This window comes from Melanaphis sacchari, unplaced genomic scaffold (genome assembly GCF_002803265.2).
Source record: "Melanaphis sacchari strain LSU unplaced genomic scaffold, SCAv2.0 Contig4_pilon_pilon, whole genome shotgun sequence".
NCBI classification, from domain to species: domain Eukaryota; kingdom Metazoa; phylum Arthropoda; class Insecta; order Hemiptera; family Aphididae; genus Melanaphis; species Melanaphis sacchari.
In genome coordinates, this window is record NW_020271335.1 from 3,051,876 (window position 1) to 3,079,493 (window position 27,618).

General features: G+C 24.4%; 1 protein-coding gene across 1 annotated transcript; it reads left to right on the forward strand.

Moving 5' to 3' along the window:
* LOC112599026 lies at positions 1-27,618 on the forward strand. Its single transcript, XM_025345730.1, is given in 8 exon segments — positions 1-541; positions 16,941-17,157; positions 18,331-18,544; positions 20,598-20,749; positions 22,952-23,480; positions 23,483-23,567; positions 24,963-25,425; positions 27,306-27,618. Coding segments are annotated over 7 exon segments (1,662 nt in total). The 5' UTR covers positions 1-541; positions 16,941-17,001; the 3' UTR covers positions 27,369-27,618.

The following is a 27,618-nucleotide window of genomic DNA, read 5'->3' on the forward strand; positions in this document are numbered from 1 at the left end:
ACGTACTCGCGCGCTCTCGAGAGTACGCACTACTCAGCTGCTCCTGCTACTGCCGCCGCCGTCGCCGCTGCTGCTGCTGTACCGCTGGTTAACTCGCTATACTGTAGCGCCGACTGTCGCGCGCGCACACACACACACACCGCCCGCAACGGTCGTTGGGCCTTACAACGCAACCGCCGCCGTCAGCTCGATACAGTGCTCAATCAGTGCGCGCGCGTCGCAATACGCGCCTACTACGTACACGTTCGTTGCACCACGGCGGTCGTGTTTCGCGCTGTCACCGTCGCGGCGCAAACCGACGGCCACCGTCCGTCCACCCGGTAAAAGCTCGACGACAGCCCAAAGATCCCGCCGGCCGCGCAGATCCTCAGTCGGCCGCCGATTGACATTGTCGCGCTTATACGGCACCCCGTCCCCCACTCTCACGTCATCACACCCCCGACAGATCACGACGCGGAGTCGACCCGTACATGACCGATGAGATCGCGGACGACGACGACGACGACGACGACTGGCCCGCTGCGCAACAGATCGAAAAAAGGTCAATACAGCACGTCATATTATTATTATTATTATTATTATTCCGAATAATATAATTTAACCTCTTTAATTTATTGTCCTAGTAAATTATTATCACCGATTAAGTCTCTTTTCAGTGCCCTACGCACTATTACGCTATGTTTATAAATGTGTTTTAGAATAACCCGATACCCCGTTAATAATTATTATCCACTAATCGAACAGTAGCTATCAATTCAGTGCTTGAATTGAGAGAAGACAGAGTCCCACTTATTTTTAAAAGATATTTTTGCGTGCTCCTTTTAATTACGTCTTAATCAAAAAGATACTTAAATTTTAAGGTACTCACATATTTTTATACTTTTACAACCTCTTTTAATTTTTTCCAATTCAAATACTAGCTATCATTTAAAGCTTGTATGCCATAAATTTTTATCTTTTTTTTTACGAAAATATATGTAATATTGATTAAATACTTGATAACTATATTGTCACGTGATTCTTCACCTGTTCTTGCTTCCCTAACACTCCTCGGTAGTCAATAGAAAATTTCAAGCAAATTAAAGTCTTATTGATAAATTACTTTTCATGTAAAATAAACATCGCATTTCATTGCATTCATTTTTAAGTTCCTTATTTTTTCACATAATAATATTTCTTTTCTTCTTCTTTTTTTTTTTTTTGTACCAATATGTATTACAAACTATACTTCTAATCACCCACTTGCAAATGTGGATTGTCAACATAGGAGAAGAACTTTTCTTTTCATTATCTTAACATTATAAATACATACACTAAATATATCTTCAATTTTTCCATTATTGTTTTAATTAATATTTCTTACTTAAATTATTCATAAGAGTAACCATCAGGTTATCAACCCGTACGCTTATAAATAAATATATGTTTTTGTGGACACACAATATTGAATTTTCATCGGGGTTTTATGCACAGTTTAAATAATGGATAATCGAATTTCGTTAGTTTTATGCTATAATTTATTTAAAATAAATTTTAATATTATGTATGTTTATTATATTTATTTTAAAGTTGATACCTAATATCTTATACTGCACGTGTAATATAAGTATCGTTCTTACAGTTGGTACGTGCTCAAATATAGGTCGGACATTCCATCCCATTACACTTATTATAGTAACACATATCGTAATGTATTAATTTTTTATAAATTAATATAAAATATTTGATTCGTTTTTATAATTATAACAATAATAATTTAAAAAAAAAAAAATAATTTTTAAAAATAAACAAATAACAAATAGGTAAATAAATAATTACTGTGTCGTTACATGAAAAACATCATATGAAAAGTACTTTTAACAATTTGTTACAACCTTTATTATACTTGCACGGTTTCTTTGTATAGGATATCAAATCATATAAAAACTATACATTCAAAACAATTGTATTTTTACAAATATTTTTCTGTGCATATCTATTATAACCATGATTATTCTGTTTAAAATATTATTTTTTGACATTTTGTAGCAAATACCCCTAAATAGAATTAGTAACTTATTTTATTTAATCATTTTTACATACGTTTTTATATTTATACAACTGTTTATTGTCCAGTTTTATTTTATGATATTTTTTCTTTTCTTTTTTTATAACACCTATATAGCTATATACTCGTTTTTAGATAGAGTAGGCGGTAAATGGAAACGCATAATTTATAAAATTATAGAAGTAGTATTGCATTATATATACTCGTTCATACCCATTGTCTACATAAACTTTAAATGCTTATAAAACGAGCCCAAATTTATAAGCATTAAACAATATTTAAACCAAATATATAATTAATTTCTTTATTAACACGTAGCTATGATCTATCGATAAATGGAAACTTAACTAAATATTTTGTTTAAAACATCAATAAATTTTCCTCCAAAAGACAATTAATGTTAAGTATACAAATACAATTTAACAGTAAATTATTTACGTACAATAACTTTATTGGTTTATTTCAAAAGGTATCATACCAACTTTAAAAAATAATCAACATTTTGTTCACACATATCTCAAAAAATGACTAATAATTAGCAATATTTGTAAAAATAAGCACTGTGTACATCATAAAATAGATAATAATATAATATCGTTTTTGATAATTAACGCATAACCAACTAACATTATATTTAATAGGTATTTAAATTTAATCTGTTATCTTAAAGAAATTAATTTTTTATTTTTCTAACAATTAATATGTGTAGGTATGTGTGTATGAGCAGACTTCTACTCTCTTGTTTATGTTTTTTTTTGCAAACAATTGTTTCAAATTTAAACTTAAACATCTTAAGTATACAAGTATACTGTGTTTTTTTAATAGAGAGAGATCAAGTATATCTATGATATATAATAATATGTTATGTACAAATTATTTCTAAGCATTTAAGCTATGTGATAAATCTACAGTTATCAATAAATTATAATACATTATTTTGTCATATATATTTATGATACACGAATAATTATCTATCAATAACAATATAGAAATATTTATATTATTTTTATCTTGGCTATAATAAAAATAATCATTTATTATGTTTTTATACTATATGTGATAAATTATAAAACATAATCAAACATAGATAGAATAAGGTAGTTATTAAATTACAGTTTATTATATAATATTTATAGATACATAGTAAGTATAGCACTCAATAAATAATAATTATTAACTAGGGTTGATAGACAAGTTTTGAAAAATTACCTAAAATACTCTTAGTATGTATTGAATTATTTAATCTAATAAAATAAATTATTTAAATCAATAAAATATTTTATGCTTATGAATAATTTTCAATACATTAGCGATAATTATGCTATTTAATTTTTAATTTTCATACAAAGTATTTTTTAACTATTGTCTATTATTATTTAACTTAAAGTTTTTTTGTTTAGTTTTTTTTTTTATTATTGATTTTAAGCCCGGCAACTAAAGCCATTAGCTAACTAAAAGTTTAAAAATCATAATTTATTAAGTATAAAATATTGAATAAGAAATATATATAATAGTTATAAAAGCACCGAATAATTAATTATTAACATAAAAAATATCATTAAAATTACATATCATAGATAAGTATATCTATGTAGGTACTCGTAAGTATTATATTATTAAAAAGTGTTATATAAAAAAGTATTATATATTATAATATTATTATATGGTAATGATTACTTTCAATATAGGTATCTGGTATACTTAGCCATATTTTCATGTTATAATAATTATAAATTTATTGGGCTCTAATTAATATTAAATTAAAATATTTATATAATATACAATATACCACAACAGTATAATATAAATAATATAATACAGTAAATACAAAAGTGAAATTATTTGCGTCGTGATTGATTGGTATAAATACAATTTCATTTTGAATATAATATTATATGGTCGTAATTCGTAAAATCAGTTTCGTATATTGCATAAGTATAGAAGTTTTACTCGAGGAAATTCTCTGAAATAAAAATATCAAACAATTAAGTTTATATTTTTACAAGTTATAATTTTTTTTTTAATAATAAGTGTCTAAGTACATTATAATTCTAATTTAGATAATATTTTAAAATACCATTTATATTGTATTTATAACAAAATAAATATTATTCAGTTTATCAAGTAAATAAAAATAATTTCAATGATTTATAATTTAACTATTATTTATGAACTGGGTTAGTCTCTTATGTTTGTAAGTATTTAATTTTTATGATGCACTATGTCATTATATAACTATGGAATAACTGCTACTCTATAGTATAACTATTGTGATAAGCACCATGTGAATGTTATAATTTACCAATTAGCTACGAGTTTTTGTAATTTGAACTCTCGTAGTCTCGTTTTAACTTATTTTTTTGTATTGATATTTCAAATTTTAAATTCACTCATTTATATACATATATTTTTCATTTTTGTTTTATAATTTAATTAATTTATTTACTATTCTGATTTTTATTATGTATTTAAAGATTAAACTATCAAACAAAAATTATTACGACTCACATTTTTTTCACTTTAAGAATTATGTAATTATATTTTTATCGAAAATTTGAATATATTATAAAGCTACTTCATATGATAACATATAATAATTATTAATAGTAATTATAAATAGTAATTGACTGCCATTAATTGTTTTATACTTTCAAATTCCAGTCATTTCTAGAAATTATCACCAAATTACATTCACTCGAATTGCCTAACCCTACATAAGTATAACCAGTATAAAGAATGTATATTGATTTTGAATTGTGCAATCCGCATTATGTCCAATTGTCGCAATGAATTAATAGAAATTGAAATGCTGATAAAGTTTTAGATATAATGAGATAGAAAATTCTTTTACGTGGCTACAATCAACTACATATATAAAAAATATTGTCTATTCATACAAATTAAATAAGTCTTAATCCTGATGTTTTGAACATCTTTCGAATGTATTTGGATTGCCTGTACTATGAAAATAGGTCTAACATGATTATATTTTAAACCAATACAAGAATCCTAATTTATACAACTAAAAATATATCTTGAAAATCTTTTATTAAAAAATTGTTATTATTTATTGTATTTATAATATATAGTTTTTATGTTAACATTATTAATATTTGAATAACTCAGTTAGGTATATAACTACATGATATATATTATAATAAACTAATATAATGTGTGTGTGTGTGTGTATAAAATTCTTTTAAGATACCTAGGTATCTATCATATCAATAGTTGTTATATAATAAACCATTGTAGCAAAGATAATTATCTATCAGCGAAACAGCCTACTATAGTTCCATATTTCCTGTCCACAACTTACCAGGTACCTTCTACGAGTATACATATTAACGTAATTAATTAAGAATGATAATCAATAATGTGACTCATTTATAGATATCAGGTGTGATCATTGGCATATTATCATACATTCATAAATATGAAAATTTGTGTATAGAATATAAAATAATATTGAAACCTATCACTATAAATTAGGACGTTCCTGTAAGGTTAGGTCAATATATCTCAAGCTTTTAGTTTTGTATTAGTTTTAAATTTAATTAAATAAAAAAGCGTCAAATTATAGTAAAAAATATAGATTATAAATTCATCTTCTCGAAAAAATTCATCAACAGTCTATCATGATTCCAAATTAAATTCAAAACCCAATTACTGAATCATTATAATTTATTATAAAGACCAAATAGTGACTATCATTCCACCAAAGTATTAACAATTATATATATTTTTGAGCGGTTAAAATAAAATACATATTTTTACCTATTGTATCTAAAAATAAAGTGGTGAGAGGGTGACGCCCGTCTACTACTCAAATAATTTACCAATATTAAATGAATATCTTCATGTAACATTGTAAAAACTATTTAGCAATCCTTGAAGTTTTTTTAGATCTAAAATTATTGAAAATATCAAGTTAATACTATCCATACTTTAATGTTCATAAGTAGGGCCCGGATTTCAATGCAAAATGCATATTTTTTTGGTTGATCTTACATAGTGCGTTCCAAGTACATAATCCGTTTAATGTAACAAGGGTTTCATAGCTACACATTTTATATTGCATTTTTTTTTACATATTTTGATGTTTTTTTTATTTTTAGAGCATTTTTACCATTATTGGGTCATTTGGTTAGTTTTTTTTAGCTAATTCAAAATATTATCTAAAAATAATTTTTTTTTGTTTTTTATGAATCATACTAACTTTAAGTACATATTTATACAATTTACTCGTAAATATACTTTAATAACTAATTACTAGGTAATTCACGCAAAACAACAATATCAATATTCAAACTTAAGTACCCATAATACATTAAAAAAATAAGAATATTGTGTAATATACAATTAATTAGAATTTAGAAGTTAAGACAATAAGGATGAAGATGAGGCACAATTATATCTTTGCTCTCACTATAAAATGTCATAAGGTCAACTACTACACCTTTTCCTTCCAAGTTATGTCTATGCAAATAACAGTAATTTAGGTACATTTACATTCTACATTTCTACATATTTTATTTTAATTAAATACAAAAGAATAAAAATAAAGAATTTAGTAAATTATTGTATTCATAACTAAAAGTGGTGTTTCAAAAGTTAAATTATTCTATCTGTTATACACAATCTTAATATATAGTTATAGTAGGTATACCTATAATATATATTGGATATCAAATTATAAGTAGGTATCCTCTAGAGTAGTGTTTCTCAACCTGGGGGTCACGATCCCCTTAAGGGTCGCCAACTTATTAATTAAGGTCGCTAACCTATGATTTAAAATTCAAATACAAAAATACAAAAATTTAAAAGCTCAAATAATAAAATAAAGTAATGAAAAAAATAAAAATCAATAAATATAAAACACTGTATTGTGTATAGTACTATTATATTATAGTAATTAATAACAATCTATGCGAATATATAAAAAAAATATATGTAGAGAATCGCTAAAAAATCGAAATTCAAAAAAGGGATCACCACAGTAAAAAAATTGAGAAACGCTGCTCTAGAGAGATAATTATTGAAAATTTTAGTATTTTATCAAATAAAAAAAAATCTGCAACATTTTTGACATTCCTGCTTTAACAAAATACATTTTAGTTTTATTATTTAATTAAAAAATATCAATTTTATAGACTCGACATTTTCACCTTTTTTTAAAATAATATTTAAAAATATAACACTATTGTTTTAAACAATTTAAACGTAATATTATGTTAAATTACGATATTTTAATTTTGAAGACAATACAATTAAATACGAGTTTAGTTAATATTTAACAATAACTACCATGCTATAAGGTATACTATAAATAACAAATCAGAATAAAGTTCATTCATGTAATCATTGATTTTATGAATTTCGATAATATTCAAATAATATAATACAATTTTTATCAAATATAAAATTATATTATTATTCAACAAAAATTATTATTATTATAGATATATCTCTAAGATCTTATTAGAATTTACTATTTTAAGCACTGCTACTTGATACATTTTACTAGAATAATTTGGCTAGGTATGGTTTGAATAATTTAATAATTTTATTCACGTTAACTCTGTTTATTAATTATTATTTTACACAGATTCAATATTGTATAATACATTAGTGATTAATACTTAATTTTAAAAGCAATCCTTTTTTCCTTGTTTGAACCAGACGCTGAGTCGTCTACGGTACTTACTTATTTTTTTTAAATACCTACCAAATTAAAATTCTTAAAAGCGTGCTATAAAGTTTAAATATTAATTTTATTTTCAAATAATTAGACTTAAAATATTTTAAGATTACAGTCTCAAGGCTGTATTATAATACAAATATAAAAATGATAATTACCAGTTTTGGACGTTGTTCGTCATCGGGTCACTTCTAAAACCAATAACTAATCAAAAAATACAATATGAAAATCACGAACATAATATTATACAAATTTTAATAATTAAAAAAATTAAATCAATAATAAGTAAAATATTAAGTACAAAAATGTGTTGTTTTTTTTTTAAATTTTACTATTTAAGTGAGTATTAACATTTATTTGTTTACTATAACAATTATTATTAATTAAGTTTTTCTTGTGATTATTTTTTTTTTTTGATATGACTTATCATTGATTTTAAATTTTACACATTTTAAAACCTAGCACTACATTATGGCTATCTGGCCCGTGTGAAAAGAAGTGAAACACGGATCATCCATTACCATTTACTTAAACTTTGTAACATGTGAGATTTTTTTTTACTTTTAAAAACATGATAAATATAACTATTAAATTCAAAATTCAAAATAACATAACATATTTATTTACATTGACATTTACAGTAGCCAATAATAGTTATCACCCTTTAGGTATATACATTGAGTAAATATTTATTATACCTACTATAAACTGTAACATTATACAATATTCACTATCTATAATTCTCTTAATATGACGAATGTTAAATATATACAAACAGACAAAAGCATTGAAGTTTCCTTGTTTAGAGTGTTTAGACATAACGAGTAAACGGACCAATTTAGGCGTTTGATAATACTAAATAATGAATAATCAAAAACAATAAAAAAACCTCAGTATTTAAACTTTAACGTTTAATTATTCAACTCAACGATTATTTAAACCAATAAATCACAGTTCACAACAATATAATAATACATTCCTTTACAAAATCCGATAAACATGTACTTTGAGTGTACATTATCGTTTTTCATTATTGTTAATAGAGTAAGTTAACATACTATATATACATAAAATAAATGCTAAAAGTATGTTTGACGTATGCAGTGTACATATAATAACTCGTACATAGTGTTGAATTACGTAGAAGGACACTTTTCGTACATGACAAATTAACATATGCTTTACCAATTGTTTTTGTTATACATAAGTCATAAAGTGTTCATTCGTAACGCATGAATTGTCCAAAAAGAATATATTGAAATTAACGAAACGAAGTGATATAATTTATACTTCTTCACGTTCGTAGTATTGTATAAATAGAAACAATATAGAGATACAACGTGCTTAGCACTGATATCATATGTTAAATAATCACGTAATATATATAATTTTTTGTGTGCTATCATTATTTTTTTGATTCATAATAATTGTCACATATTCATAAACTACAAATTTTATAACATATTCACCTATGTTCTATACACATGTTATACTTTATCTATACTTCTCATAATATAAAATACTTAGCAATTAGAATATAATTTAACAATCTATAATATGTGTGTGTACATGGAGGAAGCAAAAGTATAAAAATAATATTATGTGGGTAGTGAAAATTATAAATCAAACCTTAACAACTTTTTTTACTTTAAATTATAATAACTAGGTATTACGAATTGCTAGTTATAATTTATAAATTATGAAATTATTTTTTTTTTAAATTCTTTTTACTTTGTCGTCCAATTACATAATAGTACTTAATTGCGTTTACTATGTTTAAGTAATTAACTCAATAGGTACAAGAATTACAAAAGTATAAACATTTTTATTATTTCCTATTACATAGGAAATAATAAAAAATAATATTATTATAAAAATTATTAATAATATTATAATATAATATATAATAATAATAATAATAATAATATAATAATATTATTATATTAATAATATATTATAATATATAATAATAATAAAAAAAAAAAAATTATTAATATTATATTATTATATTTATAAATTATATATTATTTATATTATAATATTATTATTATATTATTTTTGTATATAAATATAACTAACTATTTACATTTTAATATCTATAATATATTTTTGGAATAATATGTTGTACACAATTATTAAAATTCTTTAAATATGAAACTATATAGCTGGTATTGATAAAATAACTACAAATTATTATAATCCATCAATTCTAGACTCTTAGATACCTTAGTAAGTATTAAAAAGTATTTTTTTCCAGAAAAATTTAAATAAGTTCTATTTTTAAATATGAAGATGAAACTAGTATTAATAACTTTAAACTTAAAATATTAAAAGCTTATTTGTAAAATTTAGGTAAACGCATACACAAACTCCTTTCAAAAAATCAATCAGGTTTTAAATAGTCAAAGTATTAAAAAAACGTACTTTTTTTTATTAAGTTTATAAATTACAGATAAATAGTAAACAAAATAGACTTAATATTTAAATATTTTTTTCAATGCAGATCAGGCAATTTTTTTGTATAATTTTTATGTTTTGAGTGGAATTAAGTATCACTACAAATTTAATTATGAAATCAATAAAACTTCAATAGAATAAAATGATTATAGTGTGTCTAATGTGTATTGTTTGATAGGATAATTATTACAAAATTAAAGGAAGTTCGAAGTGTTACGAAATAACATTTCAACGAAAGTGTATTCTTTTTTAAATACGAGTAGTATATACAAATTCTAAGTATAATTTAAGGTAACACTGTAAGTTGTTTAATAATTATTTTTACCACCCAGAATATAAACATCATAAATAATATATTTGCTATCATATTCATAAATTATGTTAATTAATGGTTGGTTAAAAAAAAAAACAATTCAATTCAAGTACTTTTGCATAATAAATTGTAGTTATATGTTATTCTATACACTATACAAAATGATGACTTGGATTTATTCGTTTACAAACGTAGGATAATATAAATAAATTTTAATGCACAAAAATTGTAAGACACTCTGTAAATAACTTGTAATATAGCCATATAGGTTAAGTACCTATATTTCATTTTATTATATTATTTGATTAAACGATGATAAATAGTCAGTTTTCTAATAAAACATTTTGTAAGTAGCATTTCGGCATTCGCGAATAAGAAATTCAATGAAAATATTAGAATGATAAATGAGATCAAAGTACAAGCAGGCAATTTATTGATATATATTTATAATTATAATAATAATACCTAACTTACCTAATTGTATTATCATAAATCAAAACAAAAGTAAATAATTTTAAATATCTATAACTATTATAAAAAAGCTGAAATATTTTGAATGTATAATACACCTATATAATTTTAATAAATTTTAAAATCATAACAAATTAAATCGATTTTGTTGAAAATTGTTTTAACATAAATTATCTCATTTTTCAATAATATTGTTACTGTTTTTTTTTTTGTTTTTAGTTTTTTCCCCGATTATTTAAGTATTGGAGTTTTTACTTTTTACTCCCCTCCTATTTAGTTACTTAAATAACATGATATTAAAGTCAATTTAATTCACCATATAATACGACATACCCTAACATACATAATAGTTGAAGACAATAGATTATATGAATAATAAATTAGTAATATTAATTTGAGTTTTCATTTTTTAGAACTAAAATTCAAATGCAATATATGATTTGTCATTGTTTATTAGAATATTGATTTCATATGATAAAGTTCCACTAGAATAATTGTTTTTCGAATTTACAAACACAAAAAGTAATATTAAATAGTTGTACACTCTTAAGTTTCGTCAATTTTTAGTGATAATTTAAAAAAAATCAATTATGAGTAGAATATAAAAAAATTTTGATAGAAACTTCTTTCACTTATAGAAGATCTAGTACCCGTCTGTTATCTATCACCTATTATTATATTGTCTTCGAGAAAGTCGTGTAAAATATTATGGGTAGACAAATTTAAAAGGAAAAAGTTTACCAAAATGCGTATGCAAATATTGTAGTAGCTATTTGTTATTAATCACATATATCACATGAACATATATATATATCAATATTTAGGATTTTTAGCTTCGGTAAAATTTACAACATGCAAAAAATATCTATTTAATAAATAATCAATTTACACAGCGATTCGCTAAGCATGTTCACGCCCATTTTTTTTTTCATTTAATAATTCAAATTCTTATATTTGGATATACTTTTTATAACCTTATTTACAATTAAATACTTACATTTTTCACACAATTTAAGAAGCGTTCTGTAGGCTGTAGCGATACTGACTACTTTTTTTTTTTTTAAGAAAAACGAGTTTTATTTAATGTCAAATAATACTTTTTTTCAATGTTGACATCGAAATATCATTATATCAAGGATACAAAAATGATCAAAATTTGAACGAATGGTTTTTGAGTTATTTAAACTTATATACTAAAAATCATTGGACAATTTATCTAGAAGATATGAGAACAATAACGACATGAAAATTATGTAGACACATCAACATTTTCAAAAAATCATCTGCTTCTATAAATTATTTTTAAAAAATTGGTTCTTATCTGAACATAAAGAAGTTTGTAGTGTCACAAAATACTACTCAAATTGTATAAAAAATATAAGTTTTTGAAAATATAGTAGTTATCAGTCAGTTTAAGATAATTTGCAATTGTTACGTTACATCTATATCATCTTAAATTATTTTTAAAAGTATTTAGAATTTTTTACTTTTGACCTTCTTAAATATCAATGAATCAAATTTCTACCACAAACCACCCTATATGTTAATTATCAAAACAATTTTATAATTCCTATATGCGACATCAACATACACAAAAAAATTTAAAAAATTAAAAATAAATACACATGATTATTATTTATTATAAAACCACAATCATCGCTCCAATCTAAAACTAAAAATATTTTTTTAATATTTATTTGACTACTATAATGATTCATATTATGCCATACTATCATGTTGACTTACTATTTTCTCTAATTATGCAATATGAAATTTTTAAGTTATATCATCAGTATCTACCCATGATCAAACTTATTTATTCAATTTAATTCTAAAGTTAATTTTATGTTATAATAGCTTTTATTATTAATAAGTATTGAGCAGCGTGTGTGCGATTTCTATTTTTGACGGATGACATATTCAGACCCTAATTTCTCATATACTATTATAGTAGTAGGTAACGTTTTTTATTATCAGGTCTATTATTTCAGTAAATGGTGTGCGAATTATTGTTTCGAAAGACCCCTGCCCTATTGCTCCCATTCCAATAGATCATGCGGTAATATAATATATAATATAAATATTCTTTTAATTGGTTAATAAGTTAACAGCAACATAATTTTCATCCGGTTAACGTCCCATAACGTAGTTATTATACTCGGCGTATCCGCACGTTAAAAATGACATAAACGACAATAATTAAATACTATGTATATACATAAAGTTAATTTCATACTAATAGCAATATTCTGTGAACTATTTGGATACCTACTAATGTTTTTATATATTTTTGAATTTGTTTATTATTTCATATGTAAAAAAATACTAAAACGAATGTCTAGTATATTTATTTAAAACTTGTATCTAATAATATTGTTTTATAACAAAACAACAAATTCTATTTTAAAGTATTTTATTGCTAATCGATAATTGCACAAATAATACATTTATATTCTATCCATTTAAAACTTATGTCACAGTGGTGTGTAAAATATTGTTGATTTATTTTTAAATTCTTTTATTTTCATATGAAAATATAATTAATTAAAAAGATTAATAAGACTTAACATTTATTACTAACTAAAAAATATTTATTTTTTATGAACACATAACTAAATCATTATAAATTGAATTATCCTGGAAAATCAAAAATTTTTGAAATATATAGGTATGTAAAAAAGAATGAAATTATAACATATTAGTGTTAATATATCTGATTTCTTTTAACAATAAACCATAAAATATGTTAGCAAAAAAATAATTAGGAGTACAAAATAAATTATAAATTTAAAAAAAAATATATATAACGTTAATCATTTTGCAAAATAGCTACTTTGTAATGTAATATAAAGTATTATAGGCGTAAAATAACATACGTTTTTGTAAAATACTAAAACTATTCTGAATTCTGGTATTTAAAAAATAACAAAATTGTACGAGTGATAATATCAAGAATAATATTATACTTCTATTAATCTGTATTATTAAATAATTTAAATGTATCATATTATCTTACTAGTTAAGTACTACTAAATAAAACTATGAAGTATTATACATATTTTATGTATAGTGCATTTATTAATATTTTGAACACATTTTAGTGTGAAGTAAAATAATTTTATCGAATTTCATTAATATGAAATAACTAACTGATTTATGGTAATTTAAATACGTTTTCTTATATATTATATCAAATAAGTGTTTCATCATTTATTCATATATGTGACTTTGAGAATTAAATTTTTTATCACATTCTCTAAATTTTTAAATTAAAATTGTAATTCATTAACTATAGTTCAAAATTCGAATCATTAAGTAATGATTTCGCGTTGTATTCTAAAAATGTAGTTCAATAATATTTTATTCATATTCATGTATCATCTTATCTTTATTTTTTATAAACTAGTAAAATTAGTAATATAAATAGTATAATAAATTGTGTGATGTATAATTACGTATCATAGTGATTTTAATTTATTATTTAAGTAATTATGTTCCATACACTGATTCAATTTTAATATTATAAGTTATAATTTGACAGAATATTAAAATTTAAGGTGAATGATATTATATAGTTAAGGTATAAAATAGTGCAAAATTCTGTAGATTTAAAATCTAATAACAATTTGAAGAATAAAATCCGCTCTGAATAAAAATAAAATAACAATTATATAATAATTGTTATACCAAAATAAAAATAGTTTAGGTAAAGAATACCTACATTAACTGATAAGCTAATGTAATGTATATAATTATTATCCTATGGAGTAAATTTTATTATTAGATGTTGCAATTATTTTCCCATAATCTACTATAATGGTCTCTGCCCTCTTAGTCTTTTTATCTAATCTTAAATTCAAATAAAAAAAAAATAATATATTATGAATTGATAAAAACAATTGTACTCAGTGCATAATCAAGGCTTTTCAAGACCCTAACATTGCAAGTATAGGTATGTATATTAAATTAAATTTACTAGTTTAGTTAATAATGTGCAAGACCTTGCCATGAATTAATTCTATAATGTTATACATTTTTAACTAAAAATAAACAAATTAAAACGTAAATCATTTTTAACTTAATCAATATTAATTTGTATAAAGTATACATCATTAATTAATAAAATATAAATCAAAAATTATAAAATTACAATCTTTAAAATATATAGTATTATATTATATTATTTTGTAAACAGATCTAGTTTTTGCTAATTTGATTAATATAGGTACTAAGTATAGCTATTAAGTACTAAGTACTAATGTTTTATTTTTATACGATATTAATTCTTAAAATTATAAGAAATTTGAATTTAAACCATCAAAAGTAAATTTACATACTATTTAGTAAGTATGTGTATATATATATATATATATAAATATATTAAATTGACTTAATTATTTACATATAACTTATTAATAACTATTTTATATACTTCTTTTGTGTTTATTATTATACAATATAGGTACTTATACACTTATAAAATACCTTTTCCACTTATTTTTGTTTTTTAGATTAAGTATAATAAATTCTATAAATATCTTACATACCTATATAAATATTATTTTGATTCATTTTACATTTTATTTCTGATTATTTGTCTAGGTGACAATATTAATAATATTATCTCATAAAATAACATAAATTACTTTGAAATATCCATAAGAAATATTGTTGAAATTTATATTATTTGTACCTATAATTATTTTTATTAAGTAACTATTCTACTAAGATAGTAGGTACCAGGTACCTAGTTAATTAAAAATCTTTTGCATATACTTAGCAAATATTTATGCGTATCAAATACTAAATCATTTATATTTAATATTGAAATCAACAATTATCATATTATATATATATATATATATATATATATATATATAATATATATAAATGTATTGTATATATTTGTTATAAGCTAGTTTTGAATAAATAAAAAATCATAAGGCAAACATTTTAAAGTGATTGTAAACGTTATACTTATTCTACTACTCTACTCGATGTTTATTAAATATAAACCATATATTCGTTGAACTATTAATTAAATGAGTATAAAACTATACGCAATAATTGTAAATAAATAGCACACGCAATTAATAACATTAATTTATATTTTATAACAAATTTAAAATATTTATAAAAATATAAAAAATACAAATAATATATTGTATTATTGTTTTTAAACGTATTTTATATTAATAAATTACCATATAAATAAAAAAGTAATAGGAGTACTATTTTTTTTTTTTTTTTTAGTTGACTGTTTTTAAATAGTAAATGAAGGCATTAACATAACTCTAAAATCAAAAATATATGTATATTATGACATTATGTTCGTCATGGTATAACTATCATGGTTATATAGTTCTTCAGATTACGAGGTAACTTGTAACTGAAAAATATGAGTACTTAACATCTCAATAATATAAATAACATTTTCGTACCAAAAACAATAATTTTTTTTTGAAGGAAAAAAACATTACCGGAAACAAATTTGTGTTAGTAACCGTGACGAAAAGTGTATTGTTGAATAGATACCAACAAATGAGAATGTGATAAAAAAATGTCTCAATGTCAGGACCTATTTATATTATTATCATTAACCTTCAATACTTGTTGCTTCAAAGCACCACATAATAATGCTTAAATCCAATAAACCACAATTTGAAAATATTATAACTAAAAATATTGAATTACTATTATTAAAAATACTCTAAAATCCTAAAAATAATTGCTCATTTGTTAATTATATTTTAATAGTATACAATTATATTGTCTACGTGGTGTTTAGGTATACATATATATATATACATTTAATGTATATGTACAGTATAATGTTAGGTATGCATTATATAAATGTATAACTTTTATGTTTATTGCAATTTTTAATTTAGGTACACACATTACATAAATAAACATTGAAAAATAACTAAATTGCTATTTTTAATTTTTAGAAATTACATCACACAATACGGGTGCGAAGTCGAGAAAAAGTAAAATCATATAGATGACTTGATGTGCTTAAGCTGGATTCAAGCATGCACCGCCATACACCTGCTGTGGAGTGTGCTATATATAAGCGTTGGCGCTGTCCAAATAGTAGCAGGCATATTTTTCCTATTCACAATACCTGTTCTCAGAATAGGATCAAACATATGGACAGGGTCTTGGGTAAATAATAATAAGTGTGAAATGTATGAAACAGATGACAAATTTATTTGTAGTAATAAAAATTAATAAAAAATACTAGAGAAGTTTAGTAGGCATATAATTTTCAAGTATATACATCGTCATTGAGACTAGTTACTGTTGTTATAATTGTGTTTAATAAAATAATTCAATGATATTAATTCATTTTATAAGAAAAATGATTCTGAGCGAAAACAGAGAGTGCACTCGGCCTATATTTCTAAACATTTAACTTAATTTAGTTATGTTTTTTTTTTTTTTTTTTTTTATCACCTACTTATAGTATTACAATTCAACAATAAACTATTTATTTTTTTCCAAAAACATTGCTAGATTGTACAATATATTTTAAAATATTGATATTAATATATAAGTAGTACCTATAAAGTAATAGTGTCTATAAAATACAAATAGCTTATAACTAAACTAAATATTCAAAAATTTCATTGATTATAAAAAATAATAATATACGTAATGATAAAAGGTTAAAAATACACCCAAATAATTAAAATCATCAAGAAATTTGTTTCTGACTTAATCAAAAATTAACATAAAAAATTTGATTACCAATGTCTTTTTAACATTTTTAATTGCTGCAAAAACAACTTATGAAGAAGAATTTTATTTTAAATTTTCAAGCTTTATTACTAAAAAACAAACTTATCATTAACATAAATCGAGAAAAAATGAAAATTCAAAAATTTAAAATATTTAAAAATATCTCAAAAACTAAAATATTTTGTAAGTTTTATTCTATATTTAATATGATTAAATAAATATTTGATGCAAAATTTAAATAATATCTAATTTAATTTTGAATTACACCAAAAAAATAAAATTAGTTTTTTCAAATACTGCAGTTTCGTAAATATTCTAGTTATTCCATAATATTTTTTTTTTTATTTTGCTTTGCTTTAAACCCCGCTGCAAATCTGACTTGTCAAAAATTGTAATACCAATACATTTATCGCTCCGCTTAGGATTTACGACATATTAAATAATATTAAATCAAATATTGATCAGTTTAGCTTTAAAGTTTTTATCGTTCAGCTTTGTAACATACCTAAATTTCTTTCATTCATTAACACTTCAACACTCTATGGTCTAAATAAATAAATTAAACAAATCATTAAACTAATTTATTTTTTTTCGTAGAACGTGTTCTTTGGAGTAGGAGGAGCAGTTTTCTCGTGTGTAGGTGATTGGACTACAGCCAAACAACGAGGCCTTCTATGCATCACTGTGTCTATTCTGATCGTAAACATAATAAATTTAATAATACTGGAAATCGGAGAATGGAGATACCTAACACCTGAATCGGTCAAACATATCATGTCTAAAGAAGGCTTGGAAACTTTAGTTCTCTATGGTAATTACTATTGTTTTTTTAAATTACAAATGTGTATATAACATATATTATAAATATATATTTTTTATATTATATTGATTTAATTAATTTTAATAAATTATGCAATATATGTGTATAAAAATACATAAATACTGGACTCACTGAGAAAATTATATAACATAACTATTCAATAATTATCAATAGTACTAAAGTATTGAATAATTTTACCATAAATATATAGAATTACATATATACAGTGTACTCTCGATTATCCGCGGAATAGGGTGGCTTGGCATCTACGAATAAGCAAATTTCGTGGATAATCCGCAAAATTCAATAATTACACATACATAAGTATTATTAAAAAAATTAAATTAGAGAATTTTTTATTTTTATTTAAACATTCATATAATATCACAAAAATATTTTAAATTTTATAATAAAAAATAAAAAATACACATGCACATATAATGAATTTTTTTTTTTTTGTATTGATTCCGAAGAAGACTATAGATAATCCGCTCACATATAATCGAGAGTACACAGTGTATTAAAAAAAAATAACAATAAAAATTCTCAATAAAATTAATTACTAGGTTTACACTATAGTGATGGTACATTTAATTTGACAGGAAATCACAATAACCGCTAAACAATTTGTTTTTTTTAAGCATGTATTGGAAATTTCATAATATTCATAATAATTTAAGTATGTATTTAGAGCCAAGTATTTAAAAATATCTACCTTGATTTGATAATTTTAAATCTTTTAATGAGAAAATTGTTGTTTACGTGTCTTGTATTTACGTACTTTTAGTAATATTGAATAAAACAATTTGTTGTTTTCCATATTTTAATTATTACTTAATGATAGTTTTTTTTATTGATAACACTTTTATATAAATTATTCATTGATTACCTTTTTCCTTTATTTTGGCACATTTGAAATACATTATCACATTCACCAACCCTACCTATTTAAAGTTAACCACTAATTCTAAAGTACACTTGGTAGGTGTTTAGTCCTAAAACTAAATTTAAATATCTTAATTTATATAAATGTTATCTGTTTTTTTTTTTTTTTACTAATAAATTGATTTTAATTAATTTTTATTATATTAACTACTAATTTTAATGCCCAAATATTATAAAATATAATATATAGTTAATAATTTCCAAGAACAATTATTTAATTGTATACCTGGCTACATTGAACATTAAAAATTTATAGATAAACTTTAGTTAGAAATATATATTTAAGAGCAAATGTTTCTGTATAAATTGTATAAATTGAAGAATAAATTATTTTTTAATTAATTCTTATTTTAATCTTAATTATTTCTTTTCACTAATTACCTGAACATAATAGGACAAAATAATTTTCAAAACAAATTTTCCACTTTTTAACGAAAGTAAATTATAAACCATTTAGTTATACATTTTTTAAGATTAGTTCTCTTCCTTATTTGACTATGGGATCTTTTATATTAATTAATTTTAACTCATTTTTTCTCATAAAATTTTTTAACTCATATTGTACATTGTCGCGTAAATCTAATTATTTTAATTTTTGTAACAGAATATTGTAATTAATAGTGTCAAATGATTTAGCTGGGTTTAGCTGGTAAAAGAAGTGGTACATATTAATAAAACAAAAATTACATATAAATCTATTTGTTAGCATAATAAGTAAAAAATATCTGTTTATAATTACAACAGAAAAAATAAATAAATAGTATAATTACTGTCTACTGATATGTAATTAATATTATTATTAATTGTTATTAAAACGTATAAAGACATTAGACAATACCGATCTCCTACTTATATGTTATTATATATTTATTTCACATTTTTTTTTAAATTAATATAACTATTACTAATAAAATGATAATGTACCAATATATTTTGTATGAATGATATAACTTATAACATTATAATTATTATATCGTTAGATTAATTAAAAAAAAAAAAAAGATGTCTATTCGTGCACTTATGTAAATTTTTATTAATATAGTTATTAGTATGGTTTGACATATTATAATGGATATGATATTATATACTTGTTTTACAGCTCGTTACACTACCAGTATAAGCACATTAGTAGCCATAATCGGCGCATTTTTCGATTCGCAGATAACGTTTTGTTGTATGCTACGTGTGGATAAAACACAACAAAATGCAGAACCAGATAACAATTCAGATGTCGATTACATTATGCCAAGGGTATGTTTTCAATTCTTCTACTTTAACATGAAATAATTATAAAATTTTTTATATATACATAAAACATATATTATATTGTAGTAGGAGACCAAAAAAATACTTTCAATAACTAAAAATAATAAATAAAAAATTTTAAAATTATTAAGCAAAATAATATTTATATTATAAACGAGTATGATGTATTTATGATTGCTGTTGTAATAGCTAATAGGCAATAAAAATCTAACCTAACCATGATTATTTTTATTCTAATAAAAACTGCTTTTTGTTAAAATGCACTAAAAATAATGAAAGTAAAGTACTCCAAGTATGTCCCACAAAATACAAAAAATTTAAACAGTATTATCTGTGATGATCATTTGTAATTTGGTATTGGTAATTTAAAAATTATTGTGATTCAAATAATTATTTAGGTACTGCAATTTTATCAGAATTATTACAAATAATGTGGCCAACTAAGAATAATGTGTAATTTTGTTGGATATGTCATTACTCAAAACTCACATTAAATTTAATCATTAATAGATACTATTATATGTTTATATATACCTTACAATACAACGATAAGAGTTTTATGGCATTGTTTTTGTTTGACTTTTTTTACTCCTAATAACAAATAAACATTTCAGTCATTTACACAGAAAACACATGGTTTGAAATAATTATTGTGTTTTAAGAACGTTCACAAAAAAATATGTTAATTCTCCATGGCTATATTGCCTATATTCCATAGGATAACATATTTTATGCAATTATCTTTATACTTTCTGATTCAAATTAAACTATTACACAATGTATATTTCGTTGTCTGCAGATGAAAGCATTATCAATTTTTTTTTCTAGTGTGCCTATATTCTTAGTTTTAAAGCGATTAATTATTTTTAAATTATTACGTTTAAAAAAAAATCCTAAAAGCACTCATAGAATTTTATTTTATACAATATGTTTATTTTTGAAAAATAATTTACAACATAAGCACCAGGATAAACATAAACAAATAACGACTCTTTTGAAACCGTTTCTCAAAATATATTATTACATGTAATATTATCCTCATAAGGCACCCTATAGGTATTTATATTAGATTTTTATTGATGACAATTCCAAATTCACGGAATATAAAATATATTACTTTGTTTCATACTTAATATGTTATAATTAAAAATAATAATAGACAATACTGATTGGGTCAAAAATCGAGTACAATTTTTAAAACTTATCCATCGAATAGAAGGTGCTTATTCTTTTACGCAATTTCAAACGAAACAGAAACGGTTTCGCAATTAAACTATATTAATTAGGTACATATTAGTATATTATACTTACTACTGATATAATAATACTGTGGGTATACGTGCATAAGCCGCGCATGCCGTCTGTAGACACATAGTATGCAAATATCAGTGCAGTGGGGTGTGCCAACTACCGATTTTTATCAAGTCGTAAAGTTAACAAAATGTATTCAATTACACCCACATACTCACCTATTTTAACGAAATAAACGCAACCCAGATTATTATCCTGCAGTACTATTTTCGAAATGCAAAACAGTTTTGTGATTTGGTCTTTCGACTATTCTAATACTCGATACGTCAGGACACATCAGTGCAGCGATGTAGTAGATAAATATAAAATCAAATACAAGAAAAATGTATCTAATACTTCCCCACTCGCTATGCATTTCGGCATCCCAACGCCATTACACGTGTCAACGTCTGAAAATCAATACCACCTGCGCTATAGACACGTACGACGTATTGTTCGATAGGTAACATTATATTATATAATATAATGTTATTATCGTGTTAGACGTAGCCGTATTGAATAAGTGAAGAATAAATTTCAAAAAAAAAAAAAAAACTGATTTTCCAATTCCAACGTGTCCGTGTAACGACAAAGTCGAGCCACCGTGGTTTTTTATTATTTTCGAAAACGTATCAGTAATCTCGACCGGGGAAAACAAAAATATTAGATAGGTATCCGCGGTGTTTTGCTCGCACTGTTTTTTAAAATGTCCTCACAACTTATAATATAGGTGTATAATTATTATTGTCATCAATAATAGTGAGTAAAACCTTTTAAAACGTCACCGTAAAACGGTTTTGCAAGAAAACCGGAAATTTCGTTTCCCTCGCGATATCGCGTTTTAATCGAGATTATTATTTCACTGATCGTGTGTTCGATTTCGTTGAAACCGTGTAGGTCAAATCGGAGTGCGTGTTGCGGTCGAACAGCACCGCCAGGAAATCGTCGGACAACAACTACGGCCGTTCCTGGGTGTTCGAGGCGGACGGCACGGCGGGCCCTGGCGGCTGTCCCACGTACGCGTCCACGGAATCGCTGAGCGCGCTCGACCACCGGCCACCGGCGGCGGTGACCGCGACCGCGGCCGTGTGCAGCCGGACGGTGACGCTGAAGCGGAGGGCCAAGCCGGTGACGCCGGTGGTGATCGTCGAGATGGACGGCACGGGCGGCCGGCCCACGCAGCTGATGACGAGCTTTTCGCGAACACCGTCGCCGGTCGGCCTGTCGGAAAGCTCGTCCCAGGACTCGGTGTCGACGGCCGCCGCGGCCAACGCGCCGATATACGAGTGCCTGGAGAAGCTGACCGAACCGTCCGTGTACAGGTCCCGCTTGAACACCGCCTTGTCGGCCAGCATCCAGGAGGCCATCGCGTCCGCCGACCGGCCGCCCCGGAGCCTATCGCCCAGGCCGCCGCCCGCCGCGGAACCGTCCAGTACCACGCGTCGCTGATGGAGGAGCTGCAGAAGACGATCGGAAACAGACTGTCAAAACACGTCGAATCGCCTGAAGAGAGGTGAGTGGTAAATCGTCTACCATTTCGATATCGTTATATACTACAGGTGCGATAAGCAAGCACCTTCCCCCCCCCCATTCTTTTTTATCTGACAACGCTTCAATTATTCGAAAAATGGTCTCTGAGACTTTTAAGTATTCCAACAATAGTGCGTTTTATCGAAGATCGCATATTTTCGATTTACTTGAGGTTTTATAATAAACGATTTATTAATAAGAGTGTCCCGAATACTGCGGCGATATAGACTCCCGTTTTTTCAAATGAAAATCGCCCTTTATAATTCTATAAATTATCCTAGATTTTTTTTTTTTTTTTGATTTTGGTCTATTTTAGTTAAAAATTGAGTAGTTCCAAAAATATCAAATATAATATATATAGTTACTAAGAATAATAGCCATTCTTATAACAATATTAATACATTATATAATATTTATTTGTTCCTATGTACGAAATAAAGTTAGTACCTAAAAAGATTCAATATAAAATAAGAAACATAGGTATTGTTTGATTTTTAATAGGTATCATAAACTATTAATCTTATTATGTAACCTTTAATAAGTAGGAAAAATCTCATTAGAATTTTGATTTAGTTAAATCGTCATTTTCCAAAATATATTTTTTGAATAATTTAAAACACTAACAAAGGTGATTTAAATTTTAAAAACTGAAGTTTATATCGCCACCTAGATAACAATCTTCAAATCATAAGAAAATCTCAAGTTCATAAAAATAAATAGTTGAAAGTTGATATTTTTTACATAAAAAAAGAGTCTAAAAAAGTATTCTTAAAGATCATGCATAAAACCATAACATTTATAATAAATTATTCCTCGATTATTAGTTTGTTATAATTAAAATATACTATATGTATACGTATATCAACTTTTGGTTTTTTTTTTTTTTTTTTATCGGATAGGTTTTAGATTCTCTAGTCCAGTATATTTACGTTTTTGTTTAAATGATAACAACTTATCAAATTAAGGTTTTATGTTTTTAATTTAAATTAAATTAACTTACTTAGCTTATGATGTAGTATGATAAATGAAAAATCTTTATGAAAGTATGAGAAACATGCAGAAGAAAGTAGCATGTGAATTGAAAAACTGCAATAGATTTCGGCACTTTCTGGTAAATGTTTTGTCGGATATTCTAGAATTATCTAGTTTTAAAGTTCTTGAGTCGCGCTCTTCTAAAATGTATTATTACTATTATTTTACATTATTCTTTATCTCTATTAATTATACAGTTTTTTTATCTTTACTCTCGAAATTATCCACAAAATTCATAACACAGCAAAACGCAGTTAAACGTTTTAACATCCCCTGCAAATTACATATGTATATATTTTCAAAATAAAACAAGCATTTGAACTGTGCATGATTTAATATTTTATAGATTCAGTGCCGAACTGGACGATGCATTGCAAGATATCCAAGATTTAGAATCTCCAAATGGCCACAGCAATGACCGAACAGATGACAGTAGTGACAGTGATGCAGCCAGCATGAAGACCACAAAGACAGTTATACTGAATGGTAAGAACACTGATGACTTAGGCTATGTATCGATGCGCCAAGATTGCGCACACTTATTGAGCGTGTACGACCAAGTAGAATGTGAATTGCCAGAAGAACTACCAGAAGAGACAAACAACAACACAATTGGGTTAGATGTCACAGTAAAAACTTCTTCTAGTAAAGGTTGGAAGTCATTGTCAACAATGTTAAAAAGAAAACATAGAGCCGCCCTAACTTTAATACCTGAAATCGAAGCGTCCATTATAAAATCTGAATGTTTGGCGTACTTATCAGATAAAGAATTGATTGAACGATACGACCGTAATAAAATGGTACACAGGGTAAGACGCCATGATAATTATTACGGTGATAACGGTGATGGTGTATTGGTGTATGGTATATTAATACATATTATACGCGTTTGCATGTCAACAGTCAATATATTAATGCCCTTATAGAAACATTGATGAATCTTCTGATGTACCTAACATTATTAGTGCTTTAATTACCTTCTTTTATTTAAAAAAAAAGTTTTCAAGGTCACGATAATAAGTGAAAACTATAATTTTTCACATCAATATTATACGCTTTAAGTTTTAAATAATTTAGTCATTTAGTTATTTAACTCAATTATAATTTTTAAGAATAACAGCAATTAAATGTCACAATGATTTGTTTTTTTCTTAACTCTAATTTATCTCACATTTCAAAATTAAACACAGGACAAACTAAAAGAAGTATTAACTAATACGAATTATAAGTTAAATAGATAGGCATTATTTTATAATTGAATATTTAAATTATTATTTTTTTATATTCAATATGGCTTTAAAAAGATTTATGATATGAGACATAATATATTACAATTTGAATATCATGATAAAATAGTCCATACTGTATATCCGTAAACAATGTTTGATAATCAATTTGCGCTTTTCATAAAATAATTTAATTACTAAAAAAATTAACAATAAAATAATCAAAAATAATGGCAATTATTTTTTTTTTCATTAACATAATTTAAAAATTAAACATCAACACCAAATCATAATCATCCAATTAATTTCATTCATATTTCGTCAATATTATTATTGAAGCAAATCAATCACTTGTAACATAAATTAAATCAACATTGAATTTACTGTACGACCTAAAAATGAACATTGCGTTGATTATAAAAACACATTATATACCAGAAAAAAAGTAAACGATAAATTAAATATCAATTTTAATAGCTAATAGTGAAAGGTTTTTAAGATTTATTTAAATTTTTTATTTATTCTTAAGTTTACTCATGTTCTGTTTACACAAAAAATATAGAATTTTAATAATATTTAAAAATAAAAATACAATATAAACCTAATTTAACATGATAAAACATATCAATCAAGAACCTATCCATATCCCAACTAAAAAATTAAAAAAAGAATCTTATAGATAGATATAACCATATAACTATGATAAAATCAAATTATAAGTCTTATTTGTGTACTTAAGAGTTTTACTAAAATTTTATTTTTATTACTTTGAAAAATATAAAAATAAATTTCAGATCTTTTGACCATATTTAATAATCAACCCTTTATTTTCCAAGGTTCCATGAAACAAATTCATTAATGACATTCAAACTCTAATAGAAACCTAACCATTTCCATCTTAATTTTAATTAAGCCTTCGTAATTTATTTATGTATACAAGTATCATGATTATGAAAAAATCTTACGCCTTACTTAAAAACTAACAACAAATACTGAAGGTAAAATTTATATTGTATTAATCTAACACGCAACTAACTTGAATAGAACCCTTTGGCTTTTATTGTTGTAATTTATATAATGTGAAAGAAAAGTAACAAATGCGTTACTGGTGATGGTTTAAATTAAACAAAAATCTTTCGTTGCCCATAGGCATAATTTCATTAATGTTAATAATACATGATACAATGATTATAGTACGTATTATATTATATTATGAAACAACAGCAAGTGAAATGTGTATACCTAGGTAGTACCACAATAATATCTCTATTATTGAACATAATTAAATTAAAATAGTATTCCATTCATTCAACAAATCGATAAGAAATAAAATCATCATCATATTAGTTATAGTTATTAATCACAAAACGATAGCTATTAAAATATAGGATTAAAAGTTACAAAATAATATATTTATTTTGTTTCATATAAGTGTAATGGTCTTTTAATAATTTATTTTTCAGCAAATCGAAGAAAAAGTTTGGAAACAAATTAACGGTGCTTCGGAAACCGATTCCCCTTGCTGACCGACTGATGAATTGTGTGTATTTGGTTATTTAATTGAATTTATATTACTATTATGATAAGTATAATTTTTTATGCTCCATACAAATTTTTATTTTGTGTTATTTAATTTATTTGAAACTGTGGCATACAAGCAATCCTTCCTAAACTATATGTTAAATGTTATACTTATCCGATCTAATACTAAATAATAAAAATTACATAATATTAAATATTTTATTTATCATATCTTTCAATCATTATTCCTACAAA